The 23,204-nt window shown below is 42.3% G+C and overlaps 1 protein-coding gene across 1 annotated transcript in view; it reads right to left on the bottom strand.

Annotated features, from left to right (window-relative positions):
• The window catches only part of LOC139380072 (E3 ubiquitin-protein ligase MYCBP2-like), a 275,571-nt gene that overhangs the window by 140,852 nt on the left and 111,515 nt on the right, over window positions 1-23,204 (bottom strand). The window contains exons 18-23 of the mRNA XM_071122535.1: window positions 15,480-15,599; window positions 10,571-10,652; window positions 10,298-10,415; window positions 9,688-9,892; window positions 7,562-7,715; window positions 6,417-6,589 (exon numbers count right to left, since the gene is read on the bottom strand). Of these exons, the coding sequence (XP_070978636.1) occupies window positions 6,417-6,589; window positions 7,562-7,715; window positions 9,688-9,892; window positions 10,298-10,415; window positions 10,571-10,652; window positions 15,480-15,599 (852 nt within the window). The remainder of the gene's footprint in view (window positions 1-6,416; window positions 6,590-7,561; window positions 7,716-9,687; window positions 9,893-10,297; window positions 10,416-10,570; window positions 10,653-15,479; window positions 15,600-23,204) is intronic.

Genomic DNA, 23,204 nt, shown 5'->3' with positions numbered 1-23,204 from the left:
TGATAATGGTCCATTCTAAATCAAAACAAATTTCACATATACATACATTATATATATATATATATATATATATATATATAAGTATATGTAAAGACAAGATTAAATCAAGAATAGTCTGATGGGTGACAATATTAGCCTGTTAATTATATCTTATCACTTGTGAATGATGCCCAGCATAAGAAACAATGACTTTTTTTGTGACTTTCAAATCATAGTCACACACCTCATGTAGCCTAGCCCATAGGCCTACAGTGCCTTGCGAAAGTATTCGGCCCCCTTGAACTTTGCGACCTTTTGCCACATTTCAGGCTTCAAACATAAAGATATAAAACTGTATTTTTTTGTGAAGAATCAACAACAAGTGGGACACAATCATGAAGTGGAACGACATTTATTGGATATTTCAAACTTTTTTAACAAATCAAAAACTGAAAAATTGGGCGTGCAAAATTATTCAGCCCCCTTAAGTTAATACTTTGTAGCGCCACCTTTTGCTGCGATTACAGCTGTAAGTCGCTTGGGGTATGTCTCTATCAGTTTTGCACATCGAGAGACTGAATTTTTTTGCCATTCCTCCTTGCAAAACAGCTCGAGCTCAGTGAGGTTGGATGGAGAGCATTTGTGAACAGCAGTTTTCAGTTCTTTCCACAGATTCTCGATTGGATTCAGGTCTGGACTTTGACTTGGCCATTCTAACACCTGGATATGTTTATTTTTGAACCATTCCATTGTAGATTTTGCTTTATGTTTTGGATCATTGTCTTGTTGGAAGACAAATCTCCGTCCCAGTCTCAGGTCTTTTGCAGACTCCATCAGGTTTTCTTCCAGAATGGTCCTGTATTTGGCGCCATCCATCTTCCCATCAATTTTGACCATCTTCCCTGTCCCTGCTGAAGAAAAGCAGGCCCAAACCATGATGCTGCCACCACCATGTTTGACAGTGGGGACGGTGTGTTCAGCTGTGTTGCTTTTACGCCAAACATAACGTTTTGTATTGTTGCCAAAAAGTTCAATTTTGGTTTCATCTGACCAGAGCACCTTCTTCCACATGTTTGGTGTGTCTCCCAGGTGGCTTGTGGCAAACTTTAAACGACACTTTTTATGCATATCTTTAAGAAATGGCTTTCTTCTTGCCACTCTTCCATAAAGGCCAGATTTGTGCAATATACGACTGATTGTTGTCCTATGGACAGAGTCTCCCACCTCAGCTGTAGATCTCTGCAGTTCATCCAGAGTGATCATGGGCCTCTTGGCTGCATCTCTGATCAGTCTTCTCCTTGTATGAGCTGAAAGTTTAGAGGGACGGCCAGGTCTTGGTAGATTTGCAGTGGTCTGATACTCCTTCCATTTCAATATTATCGCTTGCACAGTGCTCCTTGGGATGTTTAAAGCTTGGGAAATATTTTTGTATCCAAATCCGGCTTTAAACTTCTTCACAACAGTATCTCGGACCTGCCTGGTGTGTTCCTTGTTCTTCATGATGCTCTCTGCACTTTTAACGGACCTCTGAGACTATCACAGTGCAGGTGCATTTATACGGAGACTTGATTACACACAGGTGGATTGTATTTATCATCATTAGTCATTTAGGTCAACATTGGATCATTCAGAGATCCTCACTGAACTTCTGGAGAGAGTTTGCTGCACTGAAAGTAAAGGGGCTGAATAATTTTGCACGCCCAATTTTTTGATTTGTTAAAAAAAGTTTGAAATATCCAATAAATGTCGTTCCACTTCATGATTGTGTCCCACATGTTGTTGATTCTTCACAAAAAAATACAGTTTTATATCTTTATGTTTGAAGCCTGAAATGTGGCAAAAGGTGGCAAAGTTCAAGGGGGCCGAATACTTTCGCAAGGCACTGTATATGTTTTAATAAGGTTTGTATCACAATTAAAGTGGCCAAATAGCTTCTTAAAATTAAGCACATTAATCCACTTTACAAGGGGTGTAGAGCCTAACTGGCATACATACACAGCACGTGAGTTTCAAGTTTCAATAAAAATGCACCTTTATAATAAAAGCATGACAAGTGTGGGGGAATAATCAGAATTAGTTGGTAACATAGATCAGATGTTTTATATTCATTATATGCTTGTGAGTTACTTCTCATCAGAATGTATTTTGTTGTATTATAGTGGTGGCCGGTTGCAGTTATCTGTTCTCTGACATGGGGTCAGTTACTTGGGCCGCAGAGAGGGGAGAGGTCAAGCTTGTCTTCATATGTAAACATATATTTTAAACCAATTATCTCTTGGCTCCACAATGTCTGTGTGCCAGTCACTGTGTCTCTGTGATCTTGTCCAGGAGGGGTGTATTTGATATATGCCTGATGATAGGTTTTGTTTTATGGTCCTGAGAGAAAGATAAGAACATAGTTTAGGAGACAAAGCTGAACGACGTCTGGCTATGTGTGTCTTTGCTATAAAGGATCTCAGTTGAAATGTGTAAGGACTCTTAGAGAATTCAATGATAGACACTGAATTGATTTGAGAGTCACAGGGTTGTGATGGAGCTCATATAATTAAAGATGGACTTTATGATAACTCTGACTTGTGTGTGGTTTGCTCTCATGATTTGGTAAATACAGGAAATTTCCACTACACAAGTCCAACGCTCTAACCACTAGGCTACTTGCCGCCCAATTTGCGCTTATAGCCTACTACCATGTGTGCATTGCTGCACTGATAATGTGAAGAAATAGCCTAATTAGTTGATCAACATTTTAAGCTAAACGTTTTGATCTGCTGCATCAGTCACATAGCGTAAAACAGTTATGTGATGCTAGTGGTTGTATTAATTGGGATCTATCACATCCAACAACTGTCCCAGACTATGTTTGGAATTCTTTCTCACACATAGGTCATCCTTTGTACTATGGGAGATAGTAGATTGATATAGGCTAGTGCTTTGCTGTTCGTTAGGCCTACTCATCTTGTTGGCTGACAAAAAGTAAAATGTGGACAGATCTTCCAATATCTTGAATATGCACCTTGGAATTGGATAAGGACGCGTGCAGTTGCGTCCCTGATGTGTCCGTCTTCACTTGTAGCCTGTGAGAAAGACCCGATCACGTGATGGGCCGCGCAGCACTCAGCGAGAATGGCCACTAGCAGCAAAAGGCATGGATTTTTTTAGGGTGCGTTACGGCCACACAAAGGGGACGCCGCCGTGAAATTCTCAGCATTGTCAAGTGCTTGTCAAATCGTGAATAAAAGACTGATGTGTGTGCAGCCTGCTTAAAAAACAAAGTAAAGATGATGCCTTTCAAGCAACTTTTTTCAAAATCATCATTAGAGTTGCATCATGCAGCCTTACAATGCATTAGAAATCAAAACATATAGCCCAACATTTGTAGAACTAAATGTAAATTATTATCTCTAATTGAAGCATGTAGGAATACCTATTTCTTTGTTAACCACTCAACGAGGGTTGCAAAGGAAACCTGAAACCTATAGCAGTAGCCATTGCACGGATTGAGGGAGACAATGCCATCCTGTCTGATGTTCAGACTCTGCTTGCAGAGGAAAGAGAATCAATCCTTACTGCCCTGCTCACTTCACTGCTCCATGCAGAGGAAACTGCAATTCTGAAATACATCAAAAGGCGTGAAGACCACTGCCTGAAGTCCATACAAGCCGCAGCGTACATGTTGGACCCCAAGAATCCTGGCAAGAGCATCCTGTCTGGTACAGAGATTAACAAGGCCTATGGTGTCATTACTACCGTGTCTCGCCACCTTGGCCTGGATGAGGGCAAGGTTCTTGGCAGTCTGGCGAAGTACATTTCCAAGCAAGGGCTTTGGAATTAAGATGCAATATGGCAGTCGTGCCAACATATCTCATCAACCACATGGTGGAAGGGACTTTGTGGATCTGAGGCTCTTTGCCGTTGCATCCATCATCCTCCAAATCCCACCAACATCAGCCGTCTCAGAGAGCAACTGGTCCTTGTTTGGGAACACACACACACCAAAGCATGCAACAGGCTGACCAATAGAAGGATTGAAAAATTGGTGGCCATCTTCAACAAGGTTGGAAAGTGACAGTGAAGATGAAGCCTCAGAGCCTGATGTTCAAGAGGTGGACATTAAGGTCCAGGGAGAAGACATGGAAGCCTGAGAGAAAGACAACCAAAGCTTTAGTTTATAGACTATCATTTTACAGATGTATGTAGAAAACGTTTTTGGGAGATGCGATGGATCATTGGGGATCATTAAATATTCCCTTTTGTTGTTCAGTGAAATCATCCCATGTGAAGAGTCAACTCAATTAAAGTTCAATTCGTAACTAAATTGTTTTTTTTTATTTATATTGGAAGGATTTAATAATTTGCAATTATTTAACTTATGATAAGGTGAAAGGTTTATGTTTCTGTCTCCATATGATATGGTAAATATGTCCAATGCAAAAAACATCTACATTTAAATGGTATTAATATTAATTTGCATATATTCCCGTTAATTCCCATATATTACCGTTAATTCCCACAGAAAGATTCCACCTCTGAATATTCCCCAAACACGCCCTCAAATCGTTTGGAGGAAATATCCTTTCCATTTTATTCAGCTTTGTTCAATTGTATTCTTCATACTATAAAATAATGCCACGGAATTATCAGGAACTAACATGAGGACAACTCAGAGTACGCTTTTGAGTTCTTATGAAATAGATGACATTATCTTAATATCATGCTTCTTTAGACTTGTCTAAAATAATGGATTTATTGTGTAGGCTATTTTACATGGCTTGATTCGACTTTTTAAAATGTAGATGTTCCAAAGTTCTGCATCAGTGGCTTGTAGGCTAAATGTGTTTATGTTAATTAACGGTCAATTACCGTGATACCGACAATCACCGGGCTGACAAAATTTTGTGACCGCCACAGGCCTAATCCCAATCAGAAGCCATGGATTACAGGCAACATCCGCACCGAGCTAAAGCTGACAATTTCAAGTAGCGGGACACTAATCCTACTACACCGGCTCTTACGCTCGTCGGATGTGGCAGGGCTTGCAAACTATTACGGACTACAAAGGGAAGCACAGCCGCGAGCTGCCCAGTGACGTGAGCCTACCAGATGAGCTAAATGCCTTCTATGCTCGCTTCGAGGCAAGCAACACCGAAGCATGCATGAGAGCACCAGCTGTTCCAGACGACTGTGTGATCACGGTCTCAACACCATAGTGCCCACAAAGCTCATCACTAAGCGAAGGACTAAACACCACCCTCTGCAACTGGATCTTGGACTTCCTGACGGGCCGTCAACAACTGTAGTGGAGCGGGTCGAGAGTTTCAAGTTACTTGGTGTCCACATCAACAAACTATCATGGTCCGAACAAACCAAATAAATCAAGAATATGGAAATACAATATCTTTCCCCACTCAGGAGACTGAAAAGATTTGGCATGGGTCCCTAGATCCTCAAAAAGTTATACAGCTGCACCATCGAGAGCATCCTGACTGAGCATCCTCACCGCCTGGTAAGGCAACTGCTCGGCAGAGGGTAGTGCGTACGGCCCAGTGCATCACCCAACTCATAGACTGTTCTCTTTGCTACCGCACAGCAATCGGTACCGGAGCGCCAAGTCTAGGTCCAAAAGGCTCCTTAACAGCTTCTATCCCCAAGCCATAAGACTGCTGAATAATTAATAAAACAGACTATTTACATTGACACCCCCCCCTTTGTTTTTACACTGCTGATACTCGCTGTTTATTATCTACGCATAGTCACTTTACAACCCTACATGTACATATTAACTACACTAACCTGTACCCCCACACATTGACTCAGTTATGTTTAAAAAAAATGATTTCCTTTATTACTTTAGTTTATTTATTTACTTAACTCATTTCTTGAACTACATTGTTGGTTAAGGGCTTGTAAGTAAGCATTCGGCACGTGACAAATTTTATTTTATTAAAAAATTTGAATAGCCTAGCGATCTAGCTGGCTAGCTAACATAGCTGGCTATCTTAGCTAGCTTCTTTACATCGATTTGATGCGGTAAAAATGGGCACTGCCAGATGGGATGATAACCTATGGTATTTACAAGTTTGTCTAACTGAAGTAAATAGTAACAGAGTATGAATCAAATAGCCGACTGTAATTCCTAGCCAACATGGCTAAAATATGGGTTAACTAAATCGCTATGGATCATCTGCTTAATCAGGGCTTGCTTAATCAGGATCATATTCATTAGTGCACACCATAGCAAATCGTAAGAATTAATTTTGCAACGGAAAACAAAAAAAGATAACCTTATTGGACAAGTTCAGGTAGTCCCTCCCCGTTTCAGCCAAACTGCTTCCGTTTCGTTCCTAGTGAATATGACCCTGTACTTGCTACCATACGATTCCACACTAAATACCAGCAGAAACAGGTCCATAATATTAATATCATCATTGTGGTTATACCTAGTATGTGCAGGGCTCCGTGGGAGCGGGTGGTGCGTGCATGGGCTCCATCGGGCAGTGCCAGCTCTGGGCTGAGGATGCTGCAACGGGCCTCTAGGTCCGTGGCCGATGGCACACGGCCATCTGCTATAACTGCATTGTAGCACCACATCTCCTTTGAAGCCGGCTGAAACCTACAGGTGAGAGGACAAGGAAGAGTTGAAAGGTCAAATAGAGGGTATTAAATGATGTAAAAGAAAGTTAGTGCATTCGGAAAGTATTCAGACCCCTTCCCTTTTTTTCACATTTTGTTACATTACAGCCTTATTCTAAAATTGATTGAATAGAGCATTTTACTCGTCAATCTACACACAATACCCAATTGTTACAAAGTAAAAACAGGTTTAAAATATAATTTTGCAAATAAAAAAAATTGAATTTACATAAGTATTCAGAGCCTTTGCTATGAGACTTGAAATTGAGCTCAGATGCATCCTGTTTCCATTTATCATCCGTAGAGCTCCGAGACAGGATTGTGTTGAGGCACATATCGGGGGAAAGGTACCAACATTTCTGCAGCATTTAAGGTCCCCAAGAACACAGTGGCCTCCATCATCCTAAAGCCCAGCTCTACAATTATCTGTGTTAAAGTGTGTTAAACGTTGAAAAATAAGACCCTGATCAATTATATTCTTGTATTTTTGAATCAAAGAACAAACTACCTCTCACTGTTTGATGGATAAAGTAAAAATAAATAAAGTAAAAAAAAAAAAAGCTCCCTCCAGTACTCTTCTTTACAGAGGGAGAAAGCGCTAATGAATATGGGTTTGAAATTGAAATTCCTTTCCATTCCTTTCCATTCCATTTAAAAGGAGATTAAGCAGGGACACCATACTCCCCATATAGTTCATGCTAGATTCACACTATAGGGCCGAACCCAACCGTACTGATCAGGCTCTACTTTTTATTTTCCCATTGTCCTTTACAGCAATTATGGTAACCAAGTTACATTTCAGCTCGGTAGTGTGAAAACGGTAATAGTGCACTATATGGAGAATAAGGTTTGCTACAAAGACGCAGCTAAACTCAGATGGGGAAAGAGGGAGGGAGACGGAGCGCTCGAGAGAGAGAGAGTGTGATAAAGATTCAAATAAATTGAGTCTGACCTCCAGATGACGTTGTAGACGGGGTCGAGACAGAGGCCGAAGCCCTGCAGGTCCTCCTGCTCGGAGTCGTTGAAGGTGCGGCAGCTGCCATCTAGCTTGTTGATGAGCAGGCATTTAAAGGGAGAGGGCTCCGATACAGAGGTGGGGACTAAGCCTGGTCGTCGGACACAAAGAAGAAAGGTTCAGGCTAATGCACTATTTTCGTGCATCTAAATATTATACACTGCTCAAAAAAATAAAGGGAACACTAAAATAACACATCCTAGATCTGAATGAATGAAATATTCCTATTAAATACTTTTTTCTTTACATAGTTGAATGTGCTGACAACAAAATCACACAAAATTGATAAATGGAAATGCTCAATGTAAATCAAATTTATCAACCCATGGAGGTCTGGATTTGGAGTCACACTCAAAATTAAAAGTGGAAAATCACACTACAGGCTGATCCAACTTTGATGTAATGTCCTTAAAACAAGTCAAAATGAGGCTCAGTAGTGTGTGTGGCCTCCACGTGCCTGTATAACCTCCCTACAACGCCTGGGCATGCTCCTGATGAGGTGGCGGATGGTCTCCTGAGGGATCTCCTCCCAGACCTGGACTAAAGCATCCGCCAACTCCTGGACAGTCTGTGGTGCCATGTGGCGTTGGTGGATGGAGGGAGACATGATGTCCCAGATGTGCTCAATTGGATTCAGGTCAGGGGAACGGGCGGGCCAGTCCATAGCATCAATGCCTTCCTCTTGCAGGAACTGCTGACACACTCCAGCCACATGAGGTCTAGCATTGTCTTGCATTAGGAAGAACCCAGGGCCAATCACACCAGCATATGGTCTCACAAGGGGTCTGAGGATCTCATCTCGGTACCTAATGGCAGTAAAGCTACCTCTGGCGAGCACATGGAGGGCTGTGCGGCCCCCCAAAGAAATGCCACCCCACACCATGACTGACCCACCGCCAAACCGGTCATGCTAGAGGATGTTGCAGGCAGCAGAACGTTCTCCACGGCGTCTCCAAACTGTCACGTCTGTCACATGTGCTCAGTGTGAACCTGCTTTAATCTGTGAAGAGCACAGGGCGCCAGTGGCGAATTTGCCAATCTTGGTGTTCTCTGGCAAATGCCAAACGTCCTGCACGGTGTTGGGCTGTAAGCACAACCCCCACCTGTGGAGGTCGGGCCCTCATACCACCCTCACGGAGTCTGTTTCTGACCGTTTGAGCAGACACATGCACATTTGTGGCCTGCTGGAGGTCATTTTGCAGGGCTCTGGCAGTGCTCCTCCTGCTCCTCCTTGCACAAAGGCGGAGGTAGCGGTCCTGCTGCTGGGTTGTTGCCCTCCTACGGCCTCCTCCACATCTCCTGATGTACTGGCCTGTCTCCTAATGGCGCCTCCATGCTCTGGACACTACGCTGACAAACACAGCAAACCTTCTTGCCACATCTCGCATTGATGTGCCATCCTGGATGAGCTGCACTACCTGAGCCACTTGTGTGGGTTGTAGACTCCGTCTCATGCTACCACTAGAGTGAAAGCACCGCCAGCATTCAAAAGTGACCAAAACATCAGCCAGGAAGCATAGGAACTGAGAAGTGGTCTGTGGTCCCCACCTGCAGAACCACTCCTTTATTGGGGGTGTCTTGCTAAATGCCTATAATTTCCACCTGTTGTCTATTCCATTTGCACAACAGCATGTGAAATGTATTGTCAATCAGTGTTGCTTCCTAAGTGGACAGTTTGATTTCACAGAAGTGTGATTGACTTGGAGTTACATTGTGTTGTTTAAGTGTTCCCTTTATTGTTTTGAGCAGTGTATAATATTTTGTGTAATATCTTCATAAGACATTTCCACAGAGGTTTTGAGTGAAGGCCCAATCCTACCTTGCATGGGAATCATACATTTATGTCAATGGAAGTTTTGCATGAAAGTTTGCTCAGGGCCTGTATTCACCAAGCATCTCAGAGTAGCAGTGCTATCCTAGGATCAGGTCCCACATGTCCATGTAATATAATCCATTAAGATCTACACTTCTAGATCAGCATTACTAATTTGAGACGCTTCATTAATGTGAGTCCTGATCTCAGGTTAAGGTTAGGACCTTAGAGCAGAAGGCTTGCAATTTACCGATGATGTCTTTGCTAGCGAAGATCTCGGAGGTAGCCAGGACGTGTGAGTTGATCAGGGCCTCGTCTATTCTCAGGAAGGTCTGGTCGCCGCTGGCCCCAATCCAAGTGGCCTTGCGGCCGTACTTGACACCAATGTTGGGCATGGGGGAGGGCTTGGCGTTCCAGTAGGGCATGTCCAGGATTGGACGACCCAGCTGCCCTTTCTGCAGAGACAGTTATTTAATTTCAGTCCATACGTTTCAGTCATTTTAGTCATTTTGTCATGTCAGTCATCTTATTTAGAATGCCTTACAAATCACTGCATTCAACAAAAGTAGGTAAAACAACCATGATCAGACAAGAGAAGTCAGTATCCTTATTATGTGGTCCCCCACATTTCAAATACGATACAATAGTAATCTCTATGCATTCAATAAAAATGTCAGCAATGGACAAAGTAACATTGTGAAGATTTGACCATTACAACAAGGTCAATAAGGAACATTTGGGATTCTGGTTTGGGGTTAGATACAATTCAATGGTTCTAGTTCATCAGGAAAACAAAGTCAGAGAAAAATGACATCTGTGTAAAAGACATTGAACCCGGGGCATAAAGTTGCGTGGCGTACCGAGAAGCTGCCGAAGGTGAAGACCTGTCCGCCCATGAGGAGCACTGCCGTGTGGTTACTACCAGCTGTCACCTGGACACTCGGACCTGGGAGAGCCTGCACCAGTGTGGGAGATCCCCTACACAGACACAGAGAGAGTTAAAACCAAGCTTCATGGACAGCCGTTACCCCCAAACATCAAGGGGACTAAATGATTGTACTGCATTATAGATTAAATGTATCTCTTTATCGTCTGTTTACTAATCATGTGTGTGTGTGCGTGTCAGTGGTTACCTTGAGTTGACATCTCCGTGTCCAAGCTGGCCATGCTGACCGTAGCCAAATGTATAGACATCCCCATTCTCCAACAGCACCACTATAGGACAGGACCAGAGAAAAACCAATTTCATAACGTCATCATTATATATTAAATACCACATAATATCACTTATCGCAATGTGTTGAGTACATTCAGCATATTCAGATGCCTATCAACCTGTGAAGGTGCCCAAACATAGGCAACCATGCTTGATAGTGAATAAACTATTGTATGTAGAAATATGCTGAACAAAAATAAACGCAAACATGTAAAGTGTTGGTTCCATGTGCTGAAATAAAAGATCCCAGTCATTTTCCATACGCACAAATGGCTTCTATCGCTCAGATTTTTTCATCAAATTTGATTACATTCCTTTTAGTGAGCATTTCTCCTTCGCCAAGATAATCCATCTGGTTCTAGTTACAGCTTCTTTAGACAAAGTAGAAACTAAAAAGATGATCAAATAATAGAACCAGCCAGGTGACAGGTGAAATGATTTGCAGTATTACTAAACAAAAGCACCTGTGCATGAATTATAAAAGATACTTTGCATTAACATATTAATGACAAGATACAGTATAAAACAGACTTATTGATCAGTTGGCTCTGTTCGGTTTTTTCTGCTGTGAGGCTCAGGCATCGGAGGCAGAGGCTCGAAGTCAACATCAGAATCAGATGAAGACTTATATCCAATCTTCCATCCGACTCAAACTAAATTCTGCAGCATTTGCAATGCTGTCAGTGCGTCCATTCGTTTTGGTTAGGATTGACATAGTGAACTACAAACATTGTATGTTGTACTCTGTTTCTGATTTGACTCTGAGGGGAAATTACATACATTTTCATAATAAAATAGTTAGTGTTCTAAATTCAATCAATCACTCTCATCATTCAGTTCATTGAAGTCACATGCACCATAATCAATTTATATCTGGTTTCTATCGCCATTCATCAATTGACGACAGAATAGCCTATTTTAATTGGATTGTTACTAGTTTTTTGCTTAGAAGCCAGAGCAATGCTGCCCCTTATTTTTTTAAAGTGACATTTAGAAATACAGCTGCACCTCTTGAACTTTGAGATTTAAAATTATTTGACAAAGGTAAGTGTCATAGAACCTGCAGAATATTAATATCTTTCTGATACTATATAGAAGTCAAAATGTTTACCTGCTTGTGACTCTGAAGGAGGATTTGATAAAGTGATGCTCTATTCCATGCATCTGTCAATTACAGGATGCGACCATATCCTCATGTACAATTTGACAACTGATAGGCCTCATATTATTCACAATAGGCTAACTCTTATGTGTGAAATTAGTTCAGGTATAGTTTAGGCTTACTGCAACAAATTGAATGTTTCATATCCCTTATTCAATTAGTCATAGAGCTACAGTAAATAAAACAGTCCTGTAACAGCTTCTTTTTACAAAGTAAAACGTAAAAGAGAATTGTATTAACCGCAAGGCGAGGTCAAATTCTTAACATGAGCGCCAACGCTGACTTGCGACTGAGTTCTAAAATGCAGAGCCTATTGCTGGAGTAGATTTTGAATCTGTTAATATAACACGTTTTCTCCAAATGTATATTAGCTAGCTAAGTTAGCTATATTACGAATACAACTCATCTGCTGTCGATAGCAGGATGAATTAAGAGCACTAGTTTGGTCCAAAAAGTGGTTAGTTGAAAGCATGCTGATGGTGCATTCAGAGCTATTCAGTGGCTAGTGTTGGATTCATTGTTGTAAGTATAGAATATAAAGGAGAGGAAGAGACTGGTTTTTATGTCAGAAGTTAATGGTTCTCTGTGGAAAGACAGAGCGGCTGTGGAATGTGATGGGTGGACGGGAGGGAGTCACAGGAGTGCAATAGGTGATACGGGTGGAGAGCTTTGGACTAGACATCAAGGGGGGTTGAGGTCAGGCCACCTTAAGGGAGACAGAACGGCTTAATAATCAATCACTTTGTCTTCCCATCGAACCATAAGATGTAAGGATTGGAGAGGGGCAAATAAAGTGGAGTATATATACTGGTAGTGGTAGAGAGGAGGAGGGGTGTCTAAAGTGGAGTATATATACTGGTAGTGGTGGAGAGTCTAAAGTGGAGTATATATACAGTGGGGCAAAAAAGTATTTAGTCAGCCACCAATTGTGCAAGTTCTCCGAGAGGCCTGTAATTTTCATCATAGGTACACTTCAACTATGACAGACAAAATGAGAAAACAAATCTAGAAAATCACATTGTAGGATTTTTAATTTATTTATTTGCAAATTATGGTGGAAAATAAGTATTTGGTCAATAACAAAAGTTTCTCAATACCCTTTGTTGGCAATGACAGAGGTCAAACTCTTTCTCTAACTCTTGACAAGGTCTTCACACACTGTTGCTGGTATTTTGGCCCATTCCTCCATGCAGATCTCCTCTAGAGCAGTGATGTTTTGGGGCTGTTGCTGGGCAACACAGACTTTCAACTCCCTCCAAAGATTTTCTATGGGGTTGAGATCTGGAGACTGGCTAGGCCACTCCAGGACCTTGAAATGCTTCTTACGAAGCCACTCCTTCGTTGCCCGGGCGGTGTGTTTGGGATTATTGTTATGCTGAAAGACCCAGCCATGTTTCATCTTCAATGCCCTTGCTGATGGAAGGAGGTTTTCACTCAAAATTTCACGATACGATACGATACATGGCCCCATTAATTCTTTCCTTTACACGGATCAATCGTCCTGGTCCCTTTGCAGAAAAACAGCCCCAAAGCATGATGTTTCCACCTCCATGCTTCACAGTAGGTATGGTGTTCTTTGGATGCAACTCAGCATTCTTTGTCCTCCAAACACGACGAGTTGAGTTTTTACCCAAAAATTATATTTTGGTTTCATGTGACCATATGACATTCTCCCAATCTTCTTCTGGATCATCCAAATGCTCTCTAGCAAACTGCAGACGGGCCTGGACATGTACTGGCTTAAGCAGGGGGACACGTCTGGCACTGCAGGATTTGAGTCCCTGGCGGCGTAGTGTGTTATTGATGGTAGGCTTTGTTACTTTGGTCCCAGCTCTCTGCAGGTCATTCACTAGGTCCCCCCGTGTGGTTCTGGGATTTTTGCTCACCGTTCTTGTGATCATTTTGACCCCACAGGGTGAGATCTTGCATGGAGCCCCAGGTCGAGGGAGATTATCAGTGGTCTTGTATGTCTTCCATTTCCTAATAACTGCCCCCAAAGTTGATTTCTTCAGACCAAGCTGCTTACCTATTGCAGATTCAGTCTTCCCAGCCTGGTGCAGGTCTACAATTTTGTTTCTGGTGTTCTTTGACAGCTCTTTGGTCTTGGCCATAGTGGAGTTTGGAGTGTGACTGTTTGAGGTTGTGGACAGGTGTCTTTTATACTGATAACAAGTTCAAACAGGTGCCATTAATACAGGTAACGAGTGGAGGACAGAGGAGCCTCTTAAATAAGAAGTTACAGGTCTGTGAGAGCCAGAAATCTTGCTTGTTTGTAGGTGACCAAATACTCCATCATAATTTGCAAATAAATTAATTAAAAATCCTACAATGTGATTTTCTAGATTTTTTTTCTCATTTTGTCTGTCATAGTTTAAGTGTACCTATGATGAAAATTACAGGCCTCTCTCATCTTTTTAAGTGGCAGAACTTGCACAATTGGTGGCTGACTAGTAGTGGTGGAGAGTCTAAAGTGGAGTATATATACCGGTAGTGGTGGAGAGGAGGAGGGGTGTCTAAAGTGGAGTATATATACCGGTAGTGGTGGAGAGGAGGAGGGGTGTCTAAAGTGGAGTGTATATATACCGGTAGTGGTGGAGAGGAGGAGGGGTGTCTAAAGTGGTGGATATATACCGGTAGTGGTGGAGAGGAGGAGGGGTGTCTAAAGTGGAGTATATATACTGGTAGTGGTGGAGAGGAGGAGGGGTATCTAAAGTGGAGTATATATACTGGTAGTGGTGGAGAGGAGGAGGGGTATCTAAAGTGGAGTATATATACTGGTAGTGGTGGAGAGGAGGAGGGGTGTCTAAAGTGGAGTATATATACCGGTAGTGGTGGAGAGAAGGAGGGGTGTCTAAAGTGGAGTATATATACCGGTAGTGGTGGAGAGGAGGAGGGTGTCTAAAGTGGAGTATATATACCGGTAGTGGTGGAGAGTAAAGTGGAGTATATATACTGGTAGTGGTGGAGAGAAGGAGGTGTCTCTAAAGTGGAGTATATATACTGGTAGTGGTGGAGAGTCTAAAGTGGAGTATATATACTGGTAGCGGTGGAGAGAAGGAGGGGTGTCTAAAGTGGAGTATATATACTGGTAGTGGTAGAGAGTCTAAAGTGGAGTATATATACTGGTAGCGGTGGAGAGAAGGAGGGGTGTCTAAAGTGGAGTATATATACTGGTAGTGGTGGAAACATGTCTTGGTCTGAATACAGCTGTGTCGACCCTTTGGGAAGAATTAAACTTCCGTGAGTTATTTACTCTGAAAAATTAGAACCTAACACTAGCCACACTACAAACTTCATTTTACCAAGTTCCTGTGAAGCAATTGTAAGTCTGCCACAACATGCCCAAGACTCATTAGCAATGGTTCGTTTGTGTTTAATTTCATTGAGTATCAAAACACAATTCTCTCAAATAGTTTGAATGGGGAATTGAGCTTCCCGGGAAAATGTTGACCACGGAAACAACAGTAACAATAGGGGCGGGGCTTAGTGAAGGGTCAATTCCTTTAACTGTTTCTATTGAAATACCTTTATGACCTGTGGCTATTTGATATGTGGCCAGAAGACACTCATCAACACAAACAGTCTTCCTCTTGAGATCAAACACAACCGAAAAAGAGATCAAAGAAGCAAGAAGTGAATGACAGGAAGTGGCCAGGGGACCTACCTGAATGGTGGAGGCCGCAGCTGACCTGCACAGCTGTCATCTCGCAGTCGAAAAGCACCGCCCCCGGGGGGTAAGTGGTGATCTTACTGGCGTCCTTCTCCCCTCGCTCGCTGCTCCCGTCTGCAAAGGCGAACAGGCCGTCAGTCAGGTGGAGAGAGGGAAGGATGGAGCAGGCAGGAGAGATACAGAGGGGGTAGGGGTTAAGAAAGAGGGAGAGAACTCTGTTTACAGCTTCAGAGATGGGTGTCTCAGGACCGGGAACACTGACAGTCCTGGGGAAGCTGAAATGAGCAAGTGATTCCAAGAAAAAAAGGAGATAAGGAAGAAAAGGCAATGAAAGCATGTGAAAAGGTAAAAAAGGTAAAAACTCAAAATCTCAAAAAGGGCAGGACTTTGGGGGTTGTTAAGATTGCTCCATGTTCAATTTCAATGTGGTGTATCACTTGCAGGTGCTTGTGACACCTAACTACACAGCAACAGAATCCAGGGCTTAGTCCAGTTCTTTCCAGCTGCATTTACTTAGTTCTGAAAATACTGTCATATCTGTTCTGTCTAGAAGTTGAAACTAACATTACTTTAGTGCAAAATAGGGGTAAAAGAACACACCATCTCCCCTTGATGCTTTACCTATATAGTAGCATAATATCCTATATTTGACCTTCAAAATCAAATGTAATCAAATGTTATTTGTCACGTGCCGAAAACAACATCTGTAGAAGCCCTTAACCAACAAAGCAGTTAAGTAAAAAGTAGATAATTAAAAAATAAAAACAAAAAATAATTAAACAGCAGCTGTAAATAACAGTAGTGAGGCTATATACAGGGGTTACTGGTACAGAGTCGATGTGGAGGCTATATACAGGGGGTACCAGTACAGAGTCAATGTGGAGACTATATACAGGGGGTACCAGTACAGAGTCAATGTGGAGGCTATATACAGGGGTTACTGGTACAGAGTCAATGTGGAGACTATATACAGGGGTTACTGGTACAGAGTCAATGTGGAGGCTATATACAGGGGGTACCAGTACAGAGTCAATGTGGAGGCTATATACAGGGGGTACCGGTACAGAGTCAATGTGGAGGCTATATACAGGGAGTACCGGTACAGAGTCAATGTGGAGGCTATATACAGGGGGTACCGGTACAGAGTCAATGTGGAGGCTATATACAGGGAGTACTGGTACAGAGTCAATGTGGAGGCTATATACAGGGAGTACCGGTACAGAGTCAATGTGGAGGCTATATACAGGGAGTACCGGTACAGAGTCAATGTGGAGGCTATATACAGGGGGTACCAGTACATAGTCAATGTGGAGGCTATATACAGGGGTTACCGGTACAGAGTCAATGTGGAGGCTATATACAGGGGTTACCGGTACAGAGTCGATGTGGAGGCTATATACAGGGGTTACCGGTACAGAGTCAATGTGGAGACTATATACAGGGGTTACTGGTACAGAGTCGATGTGGAGGCTATATACAGGGTGTTACGGTACAGAGTCAATGTGGAGGCTATATACAGGGGGTACCGGTACAGAGTCAATGTGGAGGCTATATACAGGGAGTACCGGTACAGAGTCAATGTGGAGGCTATATACAGGGAGTACCGGTACAGAGTCAATGTGGAGGCTATATACAGGGGGTACCAGTACAGAGTCGATGTGGAGGCTATATACAGGGGGTACCAGTACAGAGTCAATGTGGAGGCTATATACAGGGGTTACTGGTACAGAGTCAATGTGGAGACTATATACAGGGGTTACCGGTACATAGTCAATGTGGAGGCTATATACAGGGGTTACCGGTACAGAGTCAATGTGGAGGCTATATACAGGGGGTACCAGTACAGAGTCAATGTGGAGGCTATATACAGGGGGTACCAGTACAGAGTCAATGTGGAGGCTATATACAGGGGGTACCAGTACAGAGTCAATGTGGAGGCTATATACAGGGGGTACCGGTACAGAGTCAATGTGGAGGCTATATACAGGGGGTACCAGTACAGAGTCAATGTGGAGGCTATATACAGGGGGTACCAGTACAGAGTCAATGTGGAGACTATATACAGGGGTTACCGGTACAGAGTCAATGTGGAGGCTATATACAGGGGGTACCAGTACAGAGTCAATGTGGAGGCTATATACAGGGGGTACCAGTACAGAGTCAATGTGGAGACTATATACAGGGGTTACCGGTACAGAGTCAATGTGGAGGCTATATACAGGGGGTACCAGTACAGAGTCAATGTGGAGGCTATATACAGGGTGTTACAGTACAGAGTCAATGTGGAGACTATATACAGGGTGTTACGGTACAGAGTCAATGTGGAGGCTATATACAGGGTGTTACGGTACAGAGTCAATGTGAAGGCTATATACAGGGGGTACCAGTACAGAGTCAATGTGGAGGCTATATACAGGGGGTACCAGTACAGAGTCAATGTGGAGGCTATATACAGGGTGTTACAGTACAGAGTCAATGTGGAGACTATATACAGGGTGTTACGGTACAGAGTCAATGTGGAGGCTATATACAGGGTGTTACGGTACAGAGTCAATGTGGAGGCTATATACAGGGGGTACCGGTACAGAGTCAATGTGGAGGCTATATACAGGGTGTTACGGTACAGAGTCAATGTGAAGGCTATATACAGGGGGTACCAGTACAGAGTCAATGTGGAGGCTGTGTGCTCCGAATACAACAGCTGTAAACCTTACAGTGAAATGCTTACTTACAACCCTTAACCAACAATCCAGTTATGAAAAAAACTAAAAGAAAGTCAGAGATAAGAAAAACAAATAATAAAAGAGCAGCTGTAAATAACAATAGCTAGGCTATATACAGGGGGTACCGATACAGGGGGTACCAGTACAGACTCAATGTGCGGGGGCACAGGTGTCAATGTAATTGAGGCAATACAGTTGAAGTCTGAGGTTTACATACACTTGGTAATGTATGAAGTCATTAACACTAGTTTTTCAGCCACTCCACAAATTTATTGCACTAAGTTAACTGGGCCTTTAAACAGCTTGGAAAATTCCAGTACAGAGTCAATGTGGAGGCTATATACAGGGGGTACCGGTACAGAGTCAATGTGGAGGCTATATACAGGGGGTACCAGTACAGAGTCAATGTGGAGGCTATATACAGGGGGTACCAGTACAGAGTCAATGTGGAGACTATATACAGGGGTTACCGGTACAGAGTCAATGTGGAGGCTATATACAGGGGGTACCAGTACAGAGTCAATGTGGAGGCTATATACAGGGGGTACCAGTACAGAGTCAATGTGGAGACTATATACAGGGGTTACCGGTACAGAGTCAATGTGGAGGCTATATACAGGGGGTACCAGTACAGAGTCAATGTGGAGGCTATATACAGGGTGTTACAGTACAGAGTCAATGTGGAGACTATATACAGGGTGTTACGGTACAGAGTCAATGTGGAGGCTATATACAGGGTGTTACGGTACAGAGTCAATGTGAAGGCTATATACAGGGGGTACCAGTACAGAGTCAATGTGGAGGCTATATACAGGGGGTACCAGTACAGAGTCAATGTGGAGGCTATATACAGGGTGTTACAGTACAGAGTCAATGTGGAGACTATATACAGGGTGTTACGGTACAGAGTCAATGTGGAGGCTATATACAGGGTGTTACGGTACAGAGTCAATGTGGAGGCTATATACAGGGGGTACCGGTACAGAGTCAATGTGGAGGCTATATACAGGGTGTTACGGTACAGAGTCAATGTGAAGGCTATATACAGGGGGTACCAGTACAGAGTCAATGTGGAGGCTGTGTGCTCCGAATACAACAGCTGTAAACCTTACAGTGAAATGCTTACTTACAACCCTTAACCAACAATCCAGTTATGAAAAAAACTAAAAGAAAGTCAGAGATAAGAAAAACAAATAATAAAAGAGCAGCTGTAAATAACAATAGCTAGGCTATATACAGGGGGTACCGATACAGGGGGTACCAGTACAGACTCAATGTGCGGGGGCACAGGTGTCAATGTAATTGAGGCAATACAGTTGAAGTCTGAGGTTTACATACACTTGGTAATGTATGAAGTCATTAACACTAGTTTTTCAGCCACTCCACAAATTTATTGCACTAAGTTAACTGGGCCTTTAAACAGCTTGGAAAATTCCAGAAAATTATGTCATGGCTTTAGAAGCTTCCGATAGGCTAATTGACTCATTTGAGTCAATTGGAGGTATACCTGTGGATGTGTTTCAAGGCCTACCTTCAAACTCAGTGCCTCTTTGCTTGACATCACGGGAAAATCAAAAGAAATCAGAAAAACATTGAAAAAGACTGTAGACCTCCACAAGCCTGGTTCATCCTTGGGAGCAATTTCCAAACGCCTGAAGGTACCACGTTAATTTGTACAAACAATAGTACGCAAGTATTAACACCATGGGACCACGCAGCCGTCATACCGCTCAGGAAGGAGACACGTTCCGTCTCTTAGATATTTAAAAAAATATTTAACCTTGATTTAACCAGGTAGGCTAGTTGAGAACAAGTTCTCATTTGCAACTGCGACCTGGCCAAGATAAAGCAAAGCAGTTCGACACATACAAAAACACAGAGTTACACATGGAATAAACAAACATACAATCAATAATACAGTAGAAAAATCTATATACAACATGTGCAAATGAGGTAGGATAAGAGAGGTAAAGCAATGAATAGGCCATGGTGGCGAAGTAGTTATAATATAGCAATTAAACACTGGAATGGTGGAATGTGCAGAAGATGAATGTGCAAGTAGAGATACTGGGGTGCAAAGGAGCAAGATAAAACAAAAAAATACAGTATGGGGATGAGGTAGATTGGACGGGCTATTTACAGATGAGCTATGTACAGGTGCAGTGATCTGAGAGCTGCTCTGACAGCTGGTGCTTAAAGCTAGTGAGGGAGGTAAGAGAGTCTCCAGCTTTAGTGATTTTTGGAGTTCGTTCCAGTCATTGGCAGCAGAGAACTGGAAGGAGAGGCGACCAAAGGAAGAAGGCTTTGGGGGTGACCAGTGAGATATACCTGCATGTGCGCGTGCAGCTATGGTGACCAGTGAGCTGAGATAAGGTGGGACTTTAACTAGCAGACACTTGTAGAGGACCTGGAGCCAGTGGGTTTGGCGACGAGTATGAAGCGCGGGCTAGCCAACGAGAGAGTACAGGTCGCAGTGGTGGGTAGTATATGGGGCTTTGGTGACAAAACAGATGGCACTGTGATAGACTGCATCCAATTTGTTGAGTAGAGTGTTGGAGGATATTTTGTAAATTACATCGCCAAAGTCGAGGATCAGTTTTACGAGGGTATGTTTGGCAGCATCAGTCAAGGATGCTTTGTTGCGAAATAGGAAGCCGATTATAGATTTAATTTTGGATTGGATATGTTTAATGTGAGTCTGGAAGGAGAGTTTAGTCTTGTATTTTATTTTATTTTTACCCCTTTTTCTCCCCAATTTCGTGGTATCCAATTGTTTAGTAGCTACTATCTTGTCTCATCGCTACAACTCCCGTACGGGCTCGGGAGAGACGAAGGTTGAAAGTCATGCGTCCTCCGATACACAACCCAGCCAAGCCGCACTGCTTCTTAACACAGCACGCATCCAACCCGGAAGCCAGCCGCACCAATGTGTCGGAGGAAACACCATGCACCTGGCAACCGTGGTTAGTGCTCCAGTGTTGCTTGCCTCGAAGCGAGCATAGAAGTAATTCAGCTCATGTCACTGGGCAGCTCGCGGCTGTGCTTCCCTTTGTAATCTGTAATAGTTTGCAAGCCCTGCCGCATCCGACGAATGTCGGAACCGGTGTAGTACAATTCAATCTTAAGTGACATGCTTCAGAAAATCCAGCCTCCCTTAGTATTTTTTTTATCCAAAGTCAATACCTAGACACTCCCCTGCTCTCAATCTCAGAACCATCAATTGAGGGGGAGAAATTAGGGTAGAAGAGGGAAAGATCTTAGTATAGAACTATTTGAATGGGTAAACCAGTTTGACATATTATTAATCCTGATTAAGAATAGAGGGATGAATCTCTTTTACATCTTCCATCTGTATTTTCCTCTTCAACATCTTAAAGCTGCAATGTTTAACTTTTTAGGCTACCCGACCAAATTCATATAGAAATGTGAGTTAAATATTTGTCACTCTCATTGAAAGCAAGGACCGGTGGATCTATTCTATGTGCACTATTTCTGTTTCCAGTTACAGGTAGTTTTTGCGTCTTTAAGTTTTGGTTTTTGTACACCAGCTTCAAACAGCTGAAAATACAAAATATTTAGTTACTGAAAATATACAGTATTTCACGGGGTTTTAGCTGATACAATGATTATCTACACTATAGATTGCTTGTTTTGTCAAACTAAAATTAGGAGAACTACTAGAATTTTAACAACCACGAAATGGTGGAGCATATTGCACCTTTAATTTGTTGCTTCCAAATATAACCACAGGGAACAGACACAATCTATTTATACCAATTAGTTATTATCCATGAAGGATATTTTAAAATGTGCCCTGTTCAGATAAAATAAAAATACTGGATTATTTAATTTGTTACTATAAATACTAATTTGAAAGCCTGCACCGATCAATGTCTAGGATAACATAAAATAGGCGCAATTGGTGTCGGAAGTCTAGCCGTCACTTCTCTTCTCTCCTCTCTATTCTATCCCATAATAGTCTGCTTGTTGTTTGAGGCTAGGCACTTTGACAACGCCTGCTGTTTCACATCTAATTCTGCTGTATCAGTCGACGGCCACTGTAAGAAATCTACTCTGATGTTCAATCGAGTTGGACTGTGATATAGATTTTTCTTTAACAAAAGTAGTGTCGCCGTCCAAGGACTCTAGTGCCAAAGCAGTAGAAGAATGAACATAGACTCCCAATTGTTTCTTATTCTCTGCACCAGAGATGCCCCAGAGAGAGGAAACCTATTTAGAACGGGACTTCAATTAAAAGGGGCAGATCAAAAAATTGCAAAGCTGTCACCACCACACTGTTTCAGTAAACAGCTGGAGGAGGGGGCTAGAGAAATGTAACCACTGTCAAATTCATAGACAGAGCTATGGATGCATGGAATGACCATCCCTGAGATCAAAATTATAGTCCTAACCATGTTTTGAAGCTATACAGTGTTTGTTTACAATTGCATCGTTTACAAACGAGTAGAAAAAGCTTATATTTTCAGTTCTGATGAGGTTAGACAAATGATGCATTTATAAGTTGATTCTTGAAGAATATAATGGCTATACACTGCATATCATGAATTTTAAATAAAAACAATTTGTAGCAATCGCATTGTTGCAATCACATTTAAAGGAGCTGTCCTAGAGAGGAAATGCACATTTAGGTTCCAACTCCAAAGAATGATGAAGGCATCTTATACATATTCACGAATTGGGTGTGGAAATTTCTACGTGGCGTTGATAACATCAACAAATAGGGCACTGACAGGTGGCAGCGTAGCTAACTAGCATGCTAACCTTATCTACATTTGGGAAGTATTCAGATAACTTGACTTTTTCCACATTTTGTTACATTACAACCTTATTATTATTATTATTATTATTATTACAACCTTATTCTGAAATTGCTTAAATTGTTATACCCCCCCCTCATCAATCTACACACAACACCCCATAATGACAATGCACATTTTTGTTTACATCATGTACAGTTTGGCAAAAAAGTATTTAG

This window comes from Oncorhynchus clarkii, chromosome 22 (assembly GCF_045791955.1).
Source record: "Oncorhynchus clarkii lewisi isolate Uvic-CL-2024 chromosome 22, UVic_Ocla_1.0, whole genome shotgun sequence".
In the NCBI taxonomy this organism is placed as follows: domain Eukaryota; kingdom Metazoa; phylum Chordata; class Actinopteri; order Salmoniformes; family Salmonidae; genus Oncorhynchus; species Oncorhynchus clarkii.
Note: the sequence above shows the minus strand (reverse complement) of the source record. Positions and strands in the feature narration are given on the sequence as shown.